This window comes from Microtus pennsylvanicus, chromosome 21 (assembly GCF_037038515.1).
Source record: "Microtus pennsylvanicus isolate mMicPen1 chromosome 21, mMicPen1.hap1, whole genome shotgun sequence".
Taxonomy (NCBI): domain Eukaryota; kingdom Metazoa; phylum Chordata; class Mammalia; order Rodentia; family Cricetidae; genus Microtus; species Microtus pennsylvanicus.
Window position 1 is genome coordinate 26978867 of NC_134599.1, and position 20837 is coordinate 26999703.

Below are 20837 nucleotides of genomic sequence, written 5' to 3' on the forward strand. Positions count from 1 at the left end.
TCACACAGAAACCATAGTATTCACAATGCTGTTTGGCCAATAACTTAAGCATATTTCTGGCTAACTCACATCTTAAATTAACCCACCTCCATTAATCTATGTTTACCACAAGTCTGTGGCTTACCAGGTAAAGTTCCGACGTCTGTCTCTGATGGGGCTACATGGCTTCTCCACCTCCACCTTCCTTCTCCCAGCATTCAGTTTAGTTTTCCCTGCCTAGTTCTACTCTTTTGCCCTATGACAGGCCAGGAGAGTTTCTTTATTCATTAATCAACAAAAGCAACACATATACAGAAGGACTTCCTACATCACGCCACCACCAAGAAAAACCCCAAAGCCCCAAACCTGGTATGTCTATTGCATGTAAAGCACATCTCAATTCACAAGCTACATTTCAAGTCTTTAGTCATGCGTGCCTAATGGCTTCCTGTAGTGGGTAGTGTAGCTCTAGAACAAACCTTTGGACTAGTGTTTTCTGGGGAGTGATACATTAGGAGAATTGGATGATGCCATGGAGTTTGTATAGATGGCCTCCAACTTCTCTGACAGGCAGTTTTGAAATACCCACAATGCACTGCCTTTCATACAAGAGCCATACTAGCAAAGTTCATTTCTTTACTGTCATCAGCTTTTTAAGTATTAAACTTTCTTCAGGTAATAGTCTCATAATAGTTCTTTTTTGTTTTTGTCATGTTGGTGTTTTAACATAGGGTTCCTCTGTACAGGCTAGGCTGGTCTTGAACTTGTGATCTTCATGTTTCTGACTCCTAAGTGTTGGTACTACATATAGTTGTTACTAAAATTTTTAAATTACAATTATTTATGTGTATGTGTGTATGTACATGTATATCATGATGTGTGTATGTATGTGTCCCATGATGTGTGTATGTGCATGTATACCACGGAATGTGTATATGTAAACAATGGTGTGTGTGTGTGTGTGTGTATAACATGATGTGTACATGTAAACCATGATGTGTGTGTATATGCACATGTGTACCATGGTGTGTGTGTATGTAAACATGGTGTGTGTGCATGTATGTGTATAACATGATGTATATGTGTACATGCAAACCATGATGTGTGTATATGTACACGTATACCATCATGTGTGTATGTACATGTCAACCATGGTGTGTGCGTATATGTGCATATGTGTGAGTGTGCATGTGTATGTGCATGTGTGTGTATATGCATGTGTGTGCATGTGTGTGTGTACCATGGTATGCGTATGTGTATAACGTGATGTGTATGTGTACATGTAAACCATGATGTGTGTACATGTTCATGTATACCATCATGTGTGTATGTACATGTCAACCATGGTGTGTGTGTACATGTGCGTGTGTGTGCCTATGTGTGTGTGTGCATGTGTGTGTATATATGTGCATGTGTGTGCGTGTACCATGGTGTGTATGCATAGATCAGAGGACACCTTGCTGGCGTTGATTCTCTTCTTCCACCATGTGAGTCCCGGAGACAGAATCAGGTCTTCATGCCTTTTGGCAAGTGCTTATCCACTGAGTCATCTCACCAGCCCATAATTGTTATTTTTACACCTTAGTTTTATAATGCAATTATCCAGAAAAACCATTTAAGTTGCACAGGTTTTAAGTGTGTGAAAAATTCTCACAATAAAAGCATACTGTAAATTTTGTTTTTAAAACAACTTGTCAAATCTGGAAGAATCAAGGAGCTAATTTTAAGTTGAGTCCTTTATTTCATGTGACATAACCCTTATTCCTTTGATTTTGTGATTTTAGGGCTACAAATCACAGATGTACCATGTTGTCTTATCATATGCAATTAGAACTAAATCATTTTATTTAATTGCAGAACCACCATCAGCCAGTACATTTGAATTATTCATCTCTTCGCCAAGTTGCAGAAGGCACCAGTATTTCTGAAATGTGGCAAAATGACTTGAGACCGTTGCTGATAGAACGCTATCCAGGATCACCTGGAAGCTATTCCGCCCGTCAGGTAAGAACATAGCTCACTTACCTAAAGGCTTTAAATGTTTTGCTTTACCGTGGGGGATAAGGTGATGGCTAAAGTTCTCAGTTGTGTAATATCTGGATACAACATCTCATTACTCACTAGCAGAGGTAGTCAAGGAAGTCGAATATCGGAGCGTAAATGTCTGTTCTGGGTTGAGCGATACCCGTGCACTGAAAATCAGTTTCTGTGTGAAATCACTGTCTTGGCTATAGCAGCAACAATACAGGATACTAACTCCTCCACTCTTGGTCACTTCAATAACACATTCCTAGCTTGCTAACCAACTTTTGTCGACCCTAGAGTCCAAACTTTAACAGATTTTTATAGTGCTTGCTTAGTAGTTTCGAGGCAAGAGGGGGTCACCGAGCTGCTAGCTTTCTTTCCTCTTGTGGGAAATGTGTGTGTGTGTGTGTGTGTGGCTATGCACAGCGATCAGCTTCTGTCTAGAGTTGAGCTTCTCAAACATTTGCTTTGACCCACAGTCGAAACCTATTGTGTATTTCACAGACGAGGATGTATAACAATATATTTAGCTGTAACCCAAGTTTTTGGAAAACTACTCATTATCTGTAATTTACTTGGATATTGTAAATTCTATTTTGTGAATTGAAGGAAATGCTCATGGTGACCCACTAAACTAGGTTCACTGATTTTATTGCTGCGGTTCGGATGACACTGCCGTAAAGGGTAGAATAAGCCGTAAATGGGGCTACACCTTGAACTTCTCTGTGCTATGTCAATGTGCCTGAGCAACGTGAAATTCTACCTTTCCATGTTTGCTTTTATGAACTAATCCCATTCAGGGGGAGAGCTTGGGAAGGAACGAAACTGGCCTCTCAAAGCCCCTTACTGAATATTCTACTTGCTCAACTTCTTAGACAAAAACCTTGGCAACGACCGCTGTGCCTGCATGTTTCTTTTACCCAAATCATAGCTCTTCTTTATCTACGGTGTAGCTTCTGTCCCCCAATTATAACCTTGGCAACCGTGTTTGTTGTCTTTTTAGTCTCCTGTTTTTTTTGTTTGAATAGCTTCTCTACTGAGACCCTAACGAACTTTCAGCCTTAAGGAATATATGTGTATCTGAGGATAGATGGCCTCTGAACCAATGGAGTAAGCAAATGTAAAAGTTGAATCAAGTGAGCATTATAGCCATGGATGATGCCGGGCAGTGGCAGGATGATGATGATACTAAGATGGCTAACTTTCATTCTTCCCTTCCTCACTTCCTCCTTTCCTTTCTTTTTATCCATATATATTTTTGATACACAGTATCTGTCATCAATCCAGGCTGGCCTAGAACTTACCATGTAGTCCAGGATGGACTTAAACTTGAGACAATCCTCCTGCCTTACTCTCCCAGGATGTGTTATTTACAGTTAAGTGTGTACTAGCAATTTGAACTCAGATCTGCTTGATTTTCTATCACTGGAGGTTTGGGGAAAATCAGATCAATGGTAAATGAATTTCTGCCCCACAAGAATTTTCTTAAATGCTCTGAATTCTTGTTTGCCAAAGTCCCCAGCTCCTCATCAGAAAACAATCCACGGCTATGATACTCTCTTGATTTCACCTTCTGCATGGTTCAGAAGTCTGTCTATGCTCAGATACATATATGCATACTTGAAGCCCAAGTTCCTTGTTTATGGCCTCTGGAAGGCCATAAAATAGTGAACATTGTTGAAGCTTTGTCATTTATGGAACATACAGCGTAAACAGCATACACAGGTATTGTTATGATTTAAAAGATATACGTTCAGTCACTGGAGTTTGTATGAGGCCACTTGTTTATTCCTGGCTGTTCAACCCCGAAATAACCACACAGAAACTATATTAATTAAATCACTGCTTGGCCTATTAACTCTAGCTTCTTGTTGGCTAGCTCTTACATCTTAATTTAATCCATTTTCATTATTTTATATTTTACCACGAGGCTCATGGCCTACCAGCAAGGTTCCAGCTGGCGGCTTGTGTCTGTCTCCAGTGGAGCTACATGACTTCTCACTGACTCTGCCTACTCTCTCTATATAGCTTTTCCAGCCTGGCTGTGTTCTGTTAAGCCATGGGCTGAAAGCAGCTTCTTTATTAACCAATAAAAACAACACATATTCAGAAAGACGGCCCACACCACTAGAGAGCAGGCTCAGCAGAATCAGAATGCTGGATAATAGTCTACTAGCCCTCTCTCTTCATCATTCCTGGAGGGCAAGTCTTTGATCCCTTTGAGTCAGGGAGACAATGATGCTTAAATCTTAGGAATATTGTGATAAAAGCAGTGGTTGGGGGGAACTCCCTTCAGCCTTCTGGCAGAGACATAGAGACTAAATAAATCTGAAAGTTGAAAAACACCATGAGTATTAGTATCCTAATTTCATCTTAGTTACTAAGAGAACTAAAAATATATATGTTACATACAGAAAGGTTCCTTCAGGGATCTTACTGAGGTTTTTACTGAGATGAGAAGTGAGGTTCTGGGTGAGGCTTCTAAACAGTGCTAACAGATAACCTTTGACAGATACTTTAAAATCCCAGTTCGCTTCTCAGGCTACTATTGGTATCAAGAAGCCATTTTAGGGAACGGTTTGTCATCTGGACACCAGATGTTCTGGAGTTGTACAAAGTCTAGGGATAACTCGTTTTCATCTTTGGAAAAACTCATCTTAGATGCACAGTGATTTCTCTCTCTAGTCCAACAACTGATGTTCTAGGTCATGTGACTTTCACACATTCTCACTACACTAGCCCACATTTACTGTTACAACCAGCTGCTCGCAGAACAGATCTCCGCGAGCAGAGCATAGCATAGGAGTTGTGGGGAATAGCAAAGTAAATGCGAAGTGCAAGGCTTTAAATGCTTCTTTTGATGACTTGGGAAAGGACAGCAAGTAGAGTCGTAGCGGAAAGGAAGGGGAGGAATGCAAAACGCTGTTTAAGGTAAAGACTAACTTAGCAGCTGCACAGACCAAAGGGATCCCTCTGTTTATTTAGCTTCTTCAAGATTGATGGTGAGTCTCAGAGCCTCCAGCCCTCTGTGTAAGTTCCTCTCTCCTTGGAAGCTTCCTGTTCTAGTTTGTCCAAAGCCCTTTCTGCCTGTGTGTCATGTTACATCAGCAGGCTGTAGGCCACACAAGACTTGGCTGGAATAGACAATCCTGTGTTTCTTTGGAAGGAAAAGAAAATCCCTCCATTTGTTTCCAGCGATTGTGAGCTGTTTGTTCATCAACTCAGTGTCCCTCCTTCCTAGATGTTAGCTGTGGGACAAATTGTCAGTTATTATAATGTCTGATTTGTGACTGAGGTTGAGAAATGTTTTTAATAAGGTACCTTGCAAAGACAAATACAATACTAGAGGGGGAATAAAGAAATATAAAGAGAGAAATGAGGCCAAGGAAAAATAAGGGTGGGAAAAAGCAAAATGCAATAGTGATGAGTTCCTCCCTCACGACTCACACCATAAGACTAGATTCTCAAGGAAGACACTTCCAGTCCCTGGCATGCTGTTCCTTTCTCCACTTCCTGCTTCCTGCCTCAGTTAATGTGCTGCTCAAAAGGCCCAGAGTGGCCGGGAGACAGTACAGAGAGAATCAGGTCTGGACATAGCTTGGATACAGAAGAAAGACTTGGGTCAGAGTTACTTATTGATTCTTACGTTAGGCAGAGCCTGACCGTATCCCCATCCATCTGTTGCCGTGGAAACTTTCTGTACAACCCTCATCAGGTGGGTGCTTGTATCTTCCACTAGTGTTCACTCCACACGAACATCTGTAGGACTCGGAGCACAAATTCTGTGTATTTGGCACACGTGCACACAGAGCTGCCATTTGTGATGCTTTGAGAGCTTAGGGCGGAGGCTTAGAGATTTGATATGCTTAACTTCTCAGACTACGCTGATTCTTACAAATGTTCAAAGTTGTCTCTAGGAGTGCTGACCTGGATTTGTCCCTCGACCATGATAGATTGCTAAGGGGACAAAGCAAGGGTAGAATATTATGTAAAGTGGGCCACTTTTCCTACAAAAGAACACCGTTCCCTCTTTTAAATATGTATGTGTACCTGTATGCTGATGAAGTTTGTGTAATCCAGGAGAGGGTTGTAAAAAGATCTACAGCAGATTGCTAGTGTTGGTAAGTATTGACAACCGAGTGGGATGGATAAGTAGACGAAAGGTCAGGAGTGAGGGAGATTGGCTTCTTCCTTTCAATTGCTATGAACTCAAATAACAACCAGTAGTAATGTTATTTCTGCCAGTAAGCATGCAGAGCACGTATGTCCGTAATCCCAGTTTGGAACGATGAGTAAGAAGCACGAACTCCATGCTAGCCCAGGATACTTAGCTTCATTCCAGCCTATAGGACTATAGAGTAAGACTCTGTTTCTGACAGTAACCAAAGGAGGCATCACCTACCATTTTAGAGACATAGCTAACAAATGAAAACTACTGTTTCCATCAGCACATCATAAAGCGAATTCAGAGACTTCAGGCTGAGTGGGTCGTGGAAGTCGACACCTTCTTGAGTGAGACACCCTATGGGCAACGGTCCTTCTCGAACATCATCAGCACTCTGAACCCGGAAGCTAAACGACACTTGGTCCTTGCCTGCCACTATGACTCTAAATATTTCCCTCGATGGAACAACAGAGTGTTTGTGGGAGCCACTGATTCCGCTGTGCCATGCGCAATGATGTTGGAACTTGCTCGTGCCTTAGACAAGAAACTCCATTCCTTGAAGGTAACTGCTTTCTTTCTGCTGACTCCTAGGATGAAAAAAAAATTAGCAGCGACTCTGTGAATTCTAGAATCTTTGGAGGAAAAGTCATTTGGAAATCAAAGCTTTGGGGTATATTTTAAAATAATTTGTTAAAAAAAATAAGAGATCGAAGGAGTGGTATTTGGAAGATCGCATGCATGGTAATACTGCCCATATTACCATGGGCAGCAATTCACAGACAGATGACAGTGTGTCCATTAACTGACAGCTCAAATCCAATTGAACACAACTGTTTCTTTGCAAATAATGACGTAGAAGGAAGGATGGAGCAGGCTTAAGTATGCGGGTTATGTTTCATAGAGGACTATGCTTATTCTTCTTTGTTTACACAGCCGTAAAACATCACAACCTTCTGCTGGGAGAGGGTGGCTCTGGAGTTGGGGGAGGGCGGTGGGAGATCTCCAGCCTGTGAGTAATTCAGACATACCGAGATGCAAAGCCCAAAGCAGAAATGTGTTTTTGCTGTACCTGTGGATCAGGGCTTAGCTCTTCATAGCATAGCAGAGCTTTTGTTATGCCTGAAGCTCAGAACGCTTCTGGGACTCTCAGATTTTATTTCAGATTTATTTCTCTGTGTTCTTAAAGGGTGTATTGGGGGAAAGTGCTAAACGAGACGTTTTACTCTGATACTGCTCACAACAGTAAACATGGCGAAGTGAATACAAAAGCTTTGTTCACGGGCAGCCAATGCTACCCTGGGCTTTATGACGGGTCCAGCCTTTGATACAATGAGAGTAGAGAAATAAAAGGTTTATCTTGTAATGGAAGTAATAGAGATATTTGGTTCTGTTTTTGCTGGATATTCAGAACTTGAAGAAAGCAAGGATTGTTTATACCCTTTCAATACTTGTTTCACATTTTATTTTGTTTTCTGAGCCTTCTATGATGCCTTTGTACTGCCCTGCCCCGCTTTGAACTGCAACCATCCCAGCAGTGGATGAGGGAATCCATAACCAGACATGCCATTTTAAATTTTCATGCTTACGATTCTAACAGAAAGACACGGAGTGAACAAGATGCAACTTGAAGGCATAGTTCTGCTTGGCACACAGTTCTGCTTAGCTGACCCACTTCGCCTTCTTTCCACATAACACACACCTGCAGTTAGTATGAGAAATAGGGTGGGCCAAGGTGGGCGTTGTGGTATATCCCTGTAATCCCAGCTCTTGTGAGGCTGAGGGAAGAGGGCTAGCATCACTTGGAGGCCATTCTGGACTACATAGCAAGTTACAGGTGAGCTAGGGCTACACAGAGAGACGCTGCTCCACAAAGGCAATGATCATTATAATAGTAGTACCAGTAATAGCAAAAAGAAAAGAAGTAGAAATGTCTGAATTGTTGAATGGGGATCCTCAGGAAATTATTTTAGGCGCTGTATGCCGGCTCTGAACTACTGTGTCTATTAGAGGTAAGGGGTGATGGGAGCAATCCTTAGAATGCGCTAATTTTGAATGCAAACTGTATCAGCTTTGTTTACAGCTGATTCTGACTGAATTTGTGGGATGTACATTCTTTTGCTATCATGAATTGGGCAAGTGGTGGTGGGAAGTGGTCTGGATGGCAGATGATATTATTGTCCCAGCTCTCTGCAGCCCTTCCCACCGACCTCCTGTAACAGGACAGCAATCATATATTGACATCTTGTACCTCACGCCTTTGCTATGGCCTCCCATTGTTGTCAGGGATACATCCTTGTCCCTTGACTGTTGATGCCTTTATTGACTTGTCTCCGGCAATGAGACGGTAGGGATGTGAGGTGGGTATGTGTGTGCCATCCCCAGGGAAGTCAAGGAGATCAGGTGAGCAGCATGCTGAGCAGCGAGGTCTTCAGCCTGTCTTCCATTTCTAGAATCAGAAAGCCAGCAGCAGACAGAGGACTGGAGGCTCCTTCTCCAGAGAACGCAGAGGCCACAGAAAGGGATGCCAAGGGGGAATATTTGGCGATCTTAAATGAGAACATTGAATAGACACAAGCTTGCTCTGAAGTGACCGCGGTAAAACCAACCAATTTGTGTCTCCAGTGAACGTTTTAGTACCATGTTCTTCAATACAAACGAACAGCAGGTGTGGCCAGATATTGGCGAACAGTTTCCACTGGGGAAGAAAGCAAGAAAAGCTAATTATGCAAATTGAAACATGAAGTCGGAGGAAACAGAATACTGCAAGGGGCAGAAGATAGCTTGACACTACTTGAAAATCCTTAGAAACACGAGAGTTTATATTCATGAAACAAAACAAGAATATTTAATAACAGAATAATCACATCATAGCAAAGCGCTCTAGGAAATTTGAAATTAAAAATATTATTCAAAAAAGTCACTAAGAACATAGAATTCTGAAGTAGATGAACTATCTTTTCTAGAAAGAAGAAAAAGAACCAAAGTAAAATAATATTGAGTTCTTTTGTGGGGTCATCCCAGGTCATGTAATAGTAGCAAGAATGGAAATGATGCTGGACTTCTCAGTAGGAATCTTGGAAGCTAGGAAACAGTGGCGTTATGCCTTAAATTTTTTTTTAAAAAATCATTTGCCACATGAAATCACAGTACAAAGACTTTTTTTTTTGGTGTTTAAAATATTTGCTCTTACGCATTGTTTCATTTTAAACGTGTTATTGAAATTTTTTCCAGCAAAAGTAAGGGAGACAAAAAATCCGGGAAGCCAGAGAAGATGAAGTCCTGGGGTTCTAGGTACTGGAGAAGAAGAGGTGGGTGCCAGGGTGGTGTGAAAGGTGAGAGAGGAGAAGAGCAGCTGGGCAAGTGAGTAGCCAGTTTAGGCTGTACCAAGGAGAGAGAAAGGTTCTGAGAAGTGCGCGTCTGTACAAAATAAAGTCTGTGATGTCTGGGTCCACTCACCCTCAGCCCTGGTATTTCCCACTCTTCCGTTCCCTAACCTGTAGTTCCTTACTGCGCCCAGGCTCACCCCCAAGTAGTGGCCCTGATTTCCTCTTGCCAGTCTCATTAGATGCCAGTCTCTCTGCTTAGGCACTAAATTTCATCTCCTGATTGAGGGATGAGGAAAGTGGTGTCTGGGAGGCAAATGGAAGAATCATACCCAGGGTGGAGCAGTAGTTATGCTGGATGTGGTCAAGAATGGTGAAGACTGAGAGTTGACCTTTGGGTTGTACAGGTCGTAGGTGTTCTTGACAAGTTCAGCTTTAGTAGCTGGAGGATAGGAAGCCTGAAGGGACAGATGTAAGAAGAACAGAACATATGGAAAGCCTGGGGAGCGTGATTCAGTTGGTAAAGCACTTGCCATGCATGCGTGGGGGCCTCGGTTCAATCCCCAGCATTACGAGATTAAAAAAAAAAGTGGAACTCAAGAATAGGATTCTGACAGTGTAAACACGGAACTCTTCTGGCAAGTTTTTCTATGAATAGGGGAACAGGTCAACAGCTAGTGAGGTAGTATGCCCGTAGCAATATCCAGCAAAGACAGAAAACTTGTTGTAGGAAAAATAGTGTTTGCTAAAGCAGTGCCCTCTAGCAGTTGGAATTTACTGCTTATGTGGAGAGATTGAAGTCTAATGGGACTGGCAAGAAGAAATCAAGGCCAGCACTTGGCAGTGAGGATGGGTGTTGTAAGGACTGTAGGCTAGGGAGAGTGTGAAACACTGGGGTTGAGAGTGGATGGACCCAGAAAATACACACAACTTACAGTTAACACAAGAGGCTGCATCGAAATTTCTGATGATGGATTTTTCCTTTGAGACAAGGTTCCACTGTATAACAGTCCTAGCTGTCTTGGAACTCGCTTTGTAAACCAGACTGGCTTCGAACTCACGGAGCTCCACCTGCCTCTGCTCCCAAGTGCTGGAATGAAAGGAATGTGCCACCACTGCCTGGCTTCTGCTCACAGATTCCAAGCTAGCAAATGGCATGGTTGTTTATTTTGTCCAGGCCAGGTTCGGCCTCTTGAGAATAAGCACAGAATAGGTAGAGAATGGTACTCCATGTTATTATTATTATTATTCCATGAAAATGTGGCTATGGAGAGAGAAATATTGAAGTATACATAAGGGAAGGACTGGAGTGATTACCAAGAATTTGACCAAACATGGGACTAAATAGGGTCCTTCTAGGAGTGTAGCTGTGAAGAGGTGAGATTAAGTAGATTTGGAGATTCTGGTGAGAATGAACTTGGGAATTTGAATACCCAAAGGACTGATCTGCACAGGGGAGTCATGGCCAGACAATAAAAATATGTAAATCTTTTTAATTTGCTCAAATACTGTCTCACAAAGCCTTGCTTGATGCCCCAAGGACTTCATCTCTCCTTCCTCCCCATCTTTAGCGGATGAATGTTTTATGCTCGAGCTCTTGGCATATTACATATCACGCTTATGTATTTATCTCTCCTAACTCACCAAATGTATAGGCTCTGAAGAGAAAACACTATAATTATTCTGTTTGTGTCCCTATACCAACAGACTCTTGAACTAAAATCCAGTAACACATTCCAGACTTCGGTAAGGTGAGAAGAAGGTACCCAGTTGTTCTAGGTTGGGTACCCAGGAAGCACATTCCGAGGTGGAACCTCATCTGATGAGCATTCAGGTCAGCGAGTAGGGAGTGGCCTTGGATCAACATTGGCCGCTGGGAGAGGAATGAACCGGGATTAGGAGGAGTGAGCTGTGGAGCTGTGGTGCAGGTTTTATAGCAGCCTCAGCCAACCTCTGGGGAGCTGTGGAGGTGGTGGCCCTGTAGAGAGTTCCCAGTGCCTGGTCACAGGATGTAGGACACTCCCAAGAGGTGCAGCCCTGGAGAGGCTGCAGCTGGGGCCACCCATGCACCTGAAGAGGAGTTCTGTGGCATGCCGCCATGTGCATACAGCAGCCCCACAGTCTAACTATTCGCTACGGAGTAAGACCAAATGTAAGACATTTAGTTCTAGAAGGAGTGGAATTTGCATGGTCTGATGGTGTTTGGAACGGAAGTGGTGTGAAGTAACTTTTGGCACATCTTCACTTGCTTGGACATCTTTGTTTCATGGAACATCTTTTTGCTCAGTTAGTAGGAAAGAATGTGAGTTTTTAATTGACTGTAGCATGTTTGCTCCTTTTTCCCCCACTGATGATCACCATGAACCCACCCTGAAGATACAGTGTTCATAGATACCTCCGAAGAAACCCCAGGTCAATATGTCCTCACTAAGTGCTTTTTAAATATAGTTTGGGAGTCTGGGATTGGTTGGCGTTAGAGTTTCCATTGGTTTTGTTTTATTTTTCAAATTGTACTTTTTACCAGGATGTCTCTGGTTCCAAGCCAGATCTCTCGCTCCAGCTAATTTTCTTTGACGGAGAAGAGGCTTTTCTTCACTGGTCTCCTCGAGATTCTCTGTATGGGTCTCGGCACTTAGCCCAGAAAATGGCATCAACCCCACACCCTCCTGGATCGAGAGGCACCAACCAACTGCATGGCATGGTTAGTCTGAGTTACCTTGGCTCTATAACTCTGTCCGTGTCTCCAGAGAAAAGGCTTCTAAGACCAAGTAAAGACTTAGAAGTGCCACGAAATCTTCAGAGCACTGTTTATTGTAGAACATTCCTTGGCAAGCATTGGATTTTTGAGGAATCCCAGAGCTAAAAAGAATGATTCTGTGTTAGAAGCTGTGTTTGGCTGAGCTTAATTAAAATGATGTGAAAATCAGATTAAAGAATCATTAGATTCTGTTTGCGAGCACAGCCCCACCCCAAGTACTGTGTGGTGTGGAGAGAGAAAGCCTTTTTCAGGCAGAGGAGAATGAGCATCGCAGGGGATGGAGCAAAGAAGGACAGAGTGAAAAACTCCCCATGCGCTTAAAGCAGTAAGGTGTCTGCGGCAGGAATGGTCACCTTGATGGGGTGGGCCGATTTGGCGTTTTTGATGGGAGGGTAGAGACATTTGAAGACATGCCTAAAAATTCTGCTGCTATTACTAAGCAGTGGGTCCAGCTCCAACCTCAATTCATCCTCATTCGGTGCCCTGCCAGTAAATCCTCTTCGGAGACTCTCTTCCCATGCTTGATCTTCATTTTGTTATAAGTACCCACCAACCCCAGCTTAGAACTTTGTGCTATGCTTGGGATTTCCTTCCTCCCAGTGTTCTCCACATTCTCCCTGACCCCTCCACTCTGCTGTTCACATCCCCGGTCTTTCTCATGGTGCTGGCCTTCACCCTAGGGATCACATGAACACACAGTGTCATCTAAGCGTTTCGCTAACACGCCTCATGTGAACGTGACTTTCTCAGGTACACTGGCAGCTTGCCATGGGTCAAAGACATGTAGTCAGTACTTCACTCATTCGCTTGTTCCTGAGTGGCTCAGCAGGGGGGCAGGAAAAGGAGGGGAGACCTAGATAATTAGTAGTTATTTATCAGTCCAGATATATAATCCACAGTGATGGAAAAGACCATTTATTTCCCAGACAGAAACTTACCTAGTCTCATGAATATGTCCTATTTCAAACAAGCATTTCCCCAAATGAATGAATATGTGTATCAATTATATATGTGTATATGTATGTGTCACTTGTGTATATGCCGCCGTAGGGATCGTGAAGTCTGAAAATATTTATTCAGCATGTGGCAGGTTTCACTCTAGGTAGTTAACCGAACATTATTTCACTTACCTAAATCGGGAAGACTTAATCTAGGATGTGGCCTTCGGGGAGTCGTCAAGCTTGCTGGTTTTATGAGTCAAATAAGCTAAGGAACATTGGCTTAATATGGAAGGCTATAACCGGGAGACTTTAGAGACTAGCTAAACTGAACTCCTGGCTTGCCACACAAGGAGAAGGCGATCCAGCAGCATGATGTATACAGTTTCCTTTAGAGGAATTTTTTTTGCGTGCTGCGTGAGTCATAGCTTCCGTCCACATGCACCCCTATCATTACAGATTAAAGTTAAACGCCTAATTATAATGACATAGAAGATCAGACATGCTTGAACTCCCGTCCGAAAGCAAAGCAAATGTATTCTTTTTCAGTTCATGAAATATACATCAAATCTGCCTTCCTAATCTATCCTTGGTTATGCTCATTTGGTGTATGATACATCGCCATTTTTCCATGTTACATAAGCAAGACCTAAAGAGCTCTCTACAGTGGTTAGAAAATATTATTAAACCCATTGTCCATTCATATAGCTCTCGGTGTGATTCTCAAGTAGTTAAAGGTATTTAGTTTTGACTGTTTTTCTCTATTAATGGACCTGAAACATGCTTCGGTAGCAACTGTGATTAAGTAATATTTTTCTCCCTTAGGATCTGTTGGTCTTACTAGATTTAATTGGAGCTGCAAATCCAACATTTCACAATTTTTTCCTCAAGACTACCAGATGGTTTAGTAGACTCCAAGCGATTGGTAAGCACCAGTTATGAAAGAGCAAAATATTGTGTCTTCCTACTAACAAGCACTACTCTTTAAAACTCAAAATTGGTGATTTAAGTGCACTCTTTAAATGCTTAAAACACTTGGCTGACTTCTGACTTACCCTACCAATTAGTTCACTATTCCTAATTTGTCAACAGGCCTGATTTATTTTCCTGCATGGGATTCTATTTCAAAATGTGAACATCAAAACATTACATTTACAGAATCTTAGAAATTATGCCAGAAGAATCTCTTGAATTTAACTTAATTTCCCATCTCTTTTTGGTCTCCCGTTTTCTTCCTTTGCCTTTTCAAGAACTCCACGTGTTCCCTTATTTCTGCTCCCAAAATGCACATAACAATACATTTACTTTATTGAGATTAAAATCGATTGTGCTGTTCTCCTTCATGGGATTCTCTTTAACTATGTCTTTAATTGTATAAGAAAAAACTGTACTCCATGGTTAAGGAGATATAAATATTGACCAACAGGAATATTATTTTGGTTGGTAGTTGGGGCTTTCTCAATGTTCTTAAAAATCCCACTACACATGCTTGCTTCCTAGTGGGTACAGTTTTCCCCTTGTAATTTAACATCACAGAAATGACGAGCTGTGCTAGGGAGTCCTTTCATCCTTCTTTCCTAATCTCATGGTCTCTTACCATCTTGTAACAGACGGCATACGGGTGATGTACAACACGAGCCGTATGTTACAAGATGACAAGAACCATGGGTTGTGTAGGTCAGTGGTTCTCACACGTTAGAGTGGACCAGAATCCCCCGGTGCTTGCTGAGGCCTAGATTACAGGGCTGTGCCCCAGAATTTCCCATTCGTTAAACCTGATGTTGTACCGGCTAATTTGCATCTCTAAGTCATTCCCAGGTGGTGCTGAGGCTGCTGATCAGGAACCACGCTTTGGAAATCCCTGACAGAGGTCACAGTTAGATGTCTCTTCCCCAGAGTGGCCAGTCAATATTCTTCATCCTACTCCGTTCTGATACCCCACTTTTAAGCCCAGCATCCCTCTGTAAGCATTCCCCATGCATCGTCTGGACCAATTGACATCTGCACCTGAGTTTTCGCAACACCTTTGACTCTCATTTTCTCCTTCTCAATCTCCCCCTTGTTCTGTTGAGATTCTACCCTTAAAGAGGTTCTCACCAGCAAAGCCAGAGCCATGTGTGACTCTTTGTCTCTGATCTCCTCTATAATATACTTAGGTGAGGTCTGGACACTTATTGTCACACATGTGGCTGTGTTCACTGATATGTGTCTACAGAAGAATTCCTTGTGTGATAAGATGTCTAGCTCCCTAAGTGAGGATACATTCTAAGTCTTGATCAGATAAAACTAGATGTTCACCTACTGTCTGATTGTTGCCTGCAGAACAAGAACTCTATGAATTGGGTTTGCTCAAGGATCATTCTTTGGAGAGAAAGTATTTCCAGAATTTTGGTTATGGAAATATTATTCAAGATGACCATATTCCATTTTTAAGAAAAGGTAACTGTGTGTGTATTATTGTCCACGTTCATTTTCCCTTCTGTGCCTATTGTATCTTTTATGTGCATTTTGAAATTTTTAAACAGTGTCATTTACAGATTCCTTTTTATTTTTATTACTATATGTTAATTGTACATAGTGCGTCTCGTTGTGACATTTTCATATGTGTATTCAGTGGAGTTTGATCATATTCATTTCCCTTTGCCCTCTCTTGTCCCCTCCCTCTTTTGTTTCCCTCTTCCCTTTCCCCAAGTAATCTTCCTTTCCCTTTCATGTATTTTAATGACCCAGTGGGTTTCATTAGGGTTGCTAACAAGAGAGCAGACAAGAGGTTATTCACAGACATCTTACCAGTGCCTACACCATTGATATAGATGTCTTTCCCTCCTCCAGCAACCATTATAAGTACGTGTAAGTTCTCAGAGGGGGTGAGACCTCATGAGACCTTCCATCCTCCATGGCATGATGTTGTGGGCCCGATCTTATGAAGATCTTGTACAGGTCACAGATGTGATTTCAGGGCTGCCAGTGGCTATGTCTTGCTTACATTTCCCACCGTTCTCCCCATCCTCTCCCTGTTTCTTCCATCCTTTTCACCCCTCATCTTTGATATTCACTGAGCTTTAGATGATAAAGATGTAAAATAGTCATTAAATTAATTTGAATGAGAGCTTATCTTTAAAAGGAAATATGTATTTTATGCTATAAGAGATTTTTGCCCAACATGTGTCTTTTGGTTATATATCTACGAGATAGACATTAGATAATTGAACCAAATTAAATAATGCGGAGACATCTAGACACACTTTTACCTGGCCTCTATTGATCGGATACTATTCAGATGCAGCTTGTAATAAGCTAATATCCCCTTACCAGATAATTAGATACACAGTCCCACCCATAACCGAGAAGCTGTTTGCAATTCATACTTTGCTGGGCAAGGGAAAATCTTTTTTTCCCCAACAGTAACAGTGAATATATTAACTGCACTCCAGGGCAGGCCCTATTGGTCAACACAAAAATGGACTCCATGTTTTTGTGTGTGAGTGCTTTTGTTTGCTTGTTTTGGTATTTTTAGCCTTTTTGTTTGTTTGTTTGTTTGTTGCGATTCTTTTTTTAGAGAGAGGGGAAGAACATGAAATTGGGAGGGTAAGGAGGCAGGGATACCAGGGAAGGGGAAAGAATATGATCAAAATACATTGTATGAAAAATATTAAAGACAGCAAATACAGACAAAACAAAACGAAACCAAAAGAGAGCCCCTCCCCTTTAGCAACCCTCTCTCTTTGGATATCAGATGAAATCAGAGAGCACATTATTGTTCATTGACATGGAAGAATAAGTGGCGTGGAATGTTCCTTTCCTAGTCTTGCCCTTTTCGGTAAACAATCTACATTTATTCAGCTGCCCAAGTCAGAGTGCCGGAGCTGTCCTTAATTCTGCCCTTTCTCTGAATCCAACCGCTACATCTTGCATGTGTATTCGAGTCTTCAAGACAATATCTAAGCTGAACCTTATATACAGCTCCAGACTTACACAATAATTCCCATTTCCCTTGATTTGAGACAATCTATAAGTGATGAGTCATTAAGCATAATAAATCGATTAATTCAGCCATTATATCATCATTCATGGCTTCTTTTTTTCTTGTGAAAGATGTTCTAAATTCTTGATGAGGTCTTTATTTCTCCCTACTCATAATAGATTTAGGAAATCCTAGAACCACTGACATCCTTCCTTGGCTTTCATAAAGTTAAGTTACATTCTTGTCCTTTGCACAACTTTAATGTGGCCTAGTTGATAAGCAAGATATCCTGTGTCTCGATGTGAAAATCTAAATTAACTCAGTGACCCTTAAGTCGCCTCCCCACTGGTCTCTGAATTTTACTATTGCCTCTCAATTTTTTTTGCACATAAAATAGAATCATCTTTTTAAAATGTAAATCAAATTATGCTAATACCATTTTAAAGCTCCAGTGGTTTTCTGCCTTATCGAGTAAGATGGAAAGTTTACCGTGACCTAAAAGGACTTCCATTTTCTGATTCTGTTTCAAAACCATCTTCCACTTCTCTTCCCACTTCTTCCTGTAATTCTTGCTGTTCCCTAAGCAGGACAAGCCTTATGACCTTTGCACTAGGGAAGATTGTTGCCCACGGTGTTCATTCCTAGATCTTTGCCTGGCTTGCTTTCTCCTGGGTTTGTCCCTTGATTTAAATGTTGGCTTCTGGGAGAGGCCTTCCCTGGCTTTAAACAGCTCTTCATTCAGTCCCCCTGCCCACCCTCCATCCTTATCCCCAACCCTCATTTTGTTACTTTTGAAACGCTTTAACACTGCCTATGACTGTATCTTGCATGTGCCTGCTTATTTCTCCACTAGGATGTAAACTCCACATCAGCCAGGTCTTGCTTTTTCACTCCTAGAGCAAGAGCTTGCAGACAGTAGGTGCCTTAGCATCCCTTACAGGATCGATTGATGTTTGTTTGGCAAGCCTCAAAGTACTCCTACTTCAAGACATAAAGCTATCTTGAAGTAAGACATAAAGATGTCTATGTAAGACAATGAATTATCAAGTGTCTAATAAGATATGGCACTTGCTTTGCTCACAAGTATCACTTTCTAGATGACCCCCTGGAAATTGGTACTAACTTACAAATTGCTTCTCTCGTACCAGGTGTTCCGGTTCTTCACTTGATAGCTTCTCCCTTCCCGGAAGTCTGGCACACCATGGATGACAATGAAGAAAATCTGAATGAGTCAACCATTGACAATCTAAACAAAATTCTTCAGGTCTTCGTGTTGGAATATCTTCACTTGTAGTGTTTGAATTTAGTTTGTTGTAATAGCTTTTGTTTCAGATTCAGAAGTCAAGGTGTTATTTAAATAATCTGATTCCAGGCAAATATTGTACTAAAACTTCCATCCTACAGATCCATTCTGTAGGTGAATGAGTATGTGATCAGTGAACCATAGAATTCTATGATGCCTTTGATTGCTCATTAATTTTCATCTAGAGACAAGAAAGGAACACGTAAAGAAATCAAAAATAAATAACTTTTGAAACTCTTTAAATGAAAACTTTAAAATGACTCTAGATTACTTATCAATATCGTACTTCTAAACACTTCTTAAATATGACGATGGTGTACAATATATAACTGTAGTTTTATATGCTATGTTATAGTGTCTTATATAATGTGTTATGTAATACAATACATATATGTATTTTGACAGCTCTTACATTTCTTCAAGAAAGCTTTGTGGAGTATATTTCTTGGAAATTAAAGTCTGAATTAAATGTTATACAGTGGGTTTGTTTTCCATGTCCATAAATGAGAAAGTGAGTTTTTAAATGAATATTCCAGTTTTCTAGTATTTTACAGCTTATTTTTTTTGTAAAAATGATATATAGTGGGTAACAAAACAGTTGGGAAAGGATAAAAAGATAAATCCAATTGCATTAACAGAATCACTATGGTCTCTTTAATTGGTCTCAGTTTTTATTGCACATATTTCTTATATAATCAAACCACATCTCTAATTTGAGGGGCTTCCTCCCATTAATGTAATTCTAAGACGTGTATTTGCTATTTGGATCTTGGGTTAGATAAAGACAGAAAAGACCACCAAGTGTTTCCTCAAGAGTTAATGTTCAGTATAACAGTAGCGCATAAAGCTCATTTTCCTGCAGTTAGATTTTTCTGGTATTCAGATTTGGTAGAGTATAACATTTTTTTTTCCTGGAGACACTTAGGAATCCTGGATTATCTTTAGAGATAAGAAACAATTTATCTATAAATAACAATCTTGATCAAATGGGCATTTCGGAATTTGATTATTCCATATAATTGAAGTTAGTTGGGGCCTCTGCTCACTATATGTTCCGTGTTCAGGGCAGACATGGTGGAAATATTCAGTGACTTTTCTGAGGGTGGGAGGAGAGCGACATAAACTGGGCTGGCTGTGAAACACTGTTGATGTCCTGGACAGTAACTGATTTGCTAAAACGTAAGTTCTAGGTAGGAACAGGAAAATCTATAATTTTAGTGATGTGGTTGCACAATTATGTACAGTGAGTGGTATAGTCACTATAATATATAAAACATTATAATGTTTTATTATACACAATTAGAATTTTCGAGGATTTCATTATATTTTGCAATGCTGGATCTCAGGTTACAAGGATATTTTTGTGATCTAACTTTAAAACTTTAAAGTTTATTTATTTTTTATCCATATGACTGTTTTACCTGCATGTACATGTGTACCACATACGTGCCTAATGCCCTGGGAGACCAAAAGAAGATGTCATACCCTCAGGAACTGTCACAGAGGTACCATGTGGATGCTGGGAACCAAACCTCTGTCCTCTGCAAGAACAAGTGTCCTTAACCACTGAGTTGTCTCACCAGCCCCACTTAGCTTGCTTTCTTTCTTTCTTTCTTTCTTTCTTTCTTTCTTTCTTTCTTTCTTTCTTCCTTCCTTCCTTCCTTCCTCCCTCCCTTCCTTTTTCTTTTTCTTTCTTTCCTTCCTCTTTCTCTCTCTTTTTCCTTCCTTTTTCCTTCCTTCTTTCCTTCTTTCTTTCTTTCTTTCTTTCTTTCTTTCTTTTTTCCTCTCTCTCGTTTTCTTTCTTCCTTCCTCCATTCCTTTTTCTTTTTCTTTCTTTCCTTCCTCTTTCTTTCTCTCTCTTCCTTCCTTCCTTTCTTTCCTTCTTCCTTTTTCTTTCTTTCCTTCTTCCTTCCTTCTTTCTTCTTTCTTTCTTTCTTTCTTTTTGAGACATAGTCTCATTTATGCCATTTTAGCCTTGAACTCATTGCGTAGGTGAAATGACTTTGAACCTCTGGTTATCCTCTTTTCATCAGAGATTATAGACATGTGCTATTATTGCATGCAGTTTCCAAGGTTCTGGGGAAGGAACATCAGGGCTTTGTGTACGCTAGGCAAGTACTCCATGAGCTGAGCTACCTCTCCATCAGGAACAAATAGTGACTGAGTATCAGTCACTACTATTGACTTGTAGGCTTGTATAATTTCTGCTAGTGCCGTCCTCAGACCTCAGGAGGCAGGTGGCATTACCACTGTTACTCTGCGGTGTACAGAAGAGTTAAGCGCATCCTTTAAAATCATGCAACTAACATATGACAAAAGTGGAATCTGAATCCAGAATTTTAGAATCTGGCCTTAAAGCTCACACGTACTCTGTGGTCCAGA

General features: G+C 41.1%; 1 protein-coding gene across 1 annotated transcript in view; it reads left to right on the top strand.

Moving 5' to 3' along the window:
• Qpct (glutaminyl-peptide cyclotransferase) overlaps window positions 1–18929 on the top strand; it is a 29120-nt gene extending 10191 nt beyond the window's left edge. The window contains exons 2-7 of the mRNA XM_075955517.1: window positions 1837–1983; window positions 6453–6731; window positions 12017–12193; window positions 14014–14113; window positions 15511–15627; window positions 18301–18929. Of these exons, the coding sequence (XP_075811632.1) occupies window positions 1837–1983; window positions 6453–6731; window positions 12017–12193; window positions 14014–14113; window positions 15511–15627; window positions 18301–18446 (966 nt within the window). The 3' untranslated portion in view covers window positions 18447–18929. The remainder of the gene's footprint in view (window positions 1–1836; window positions 1984–6452; window positions 6732–12016; window positions 12194–14013; window positions 14114–15510; window positions 15628–18300) is intronic.
• Window positions 18930–20837: the final 1908 nt, after the last annotated feature.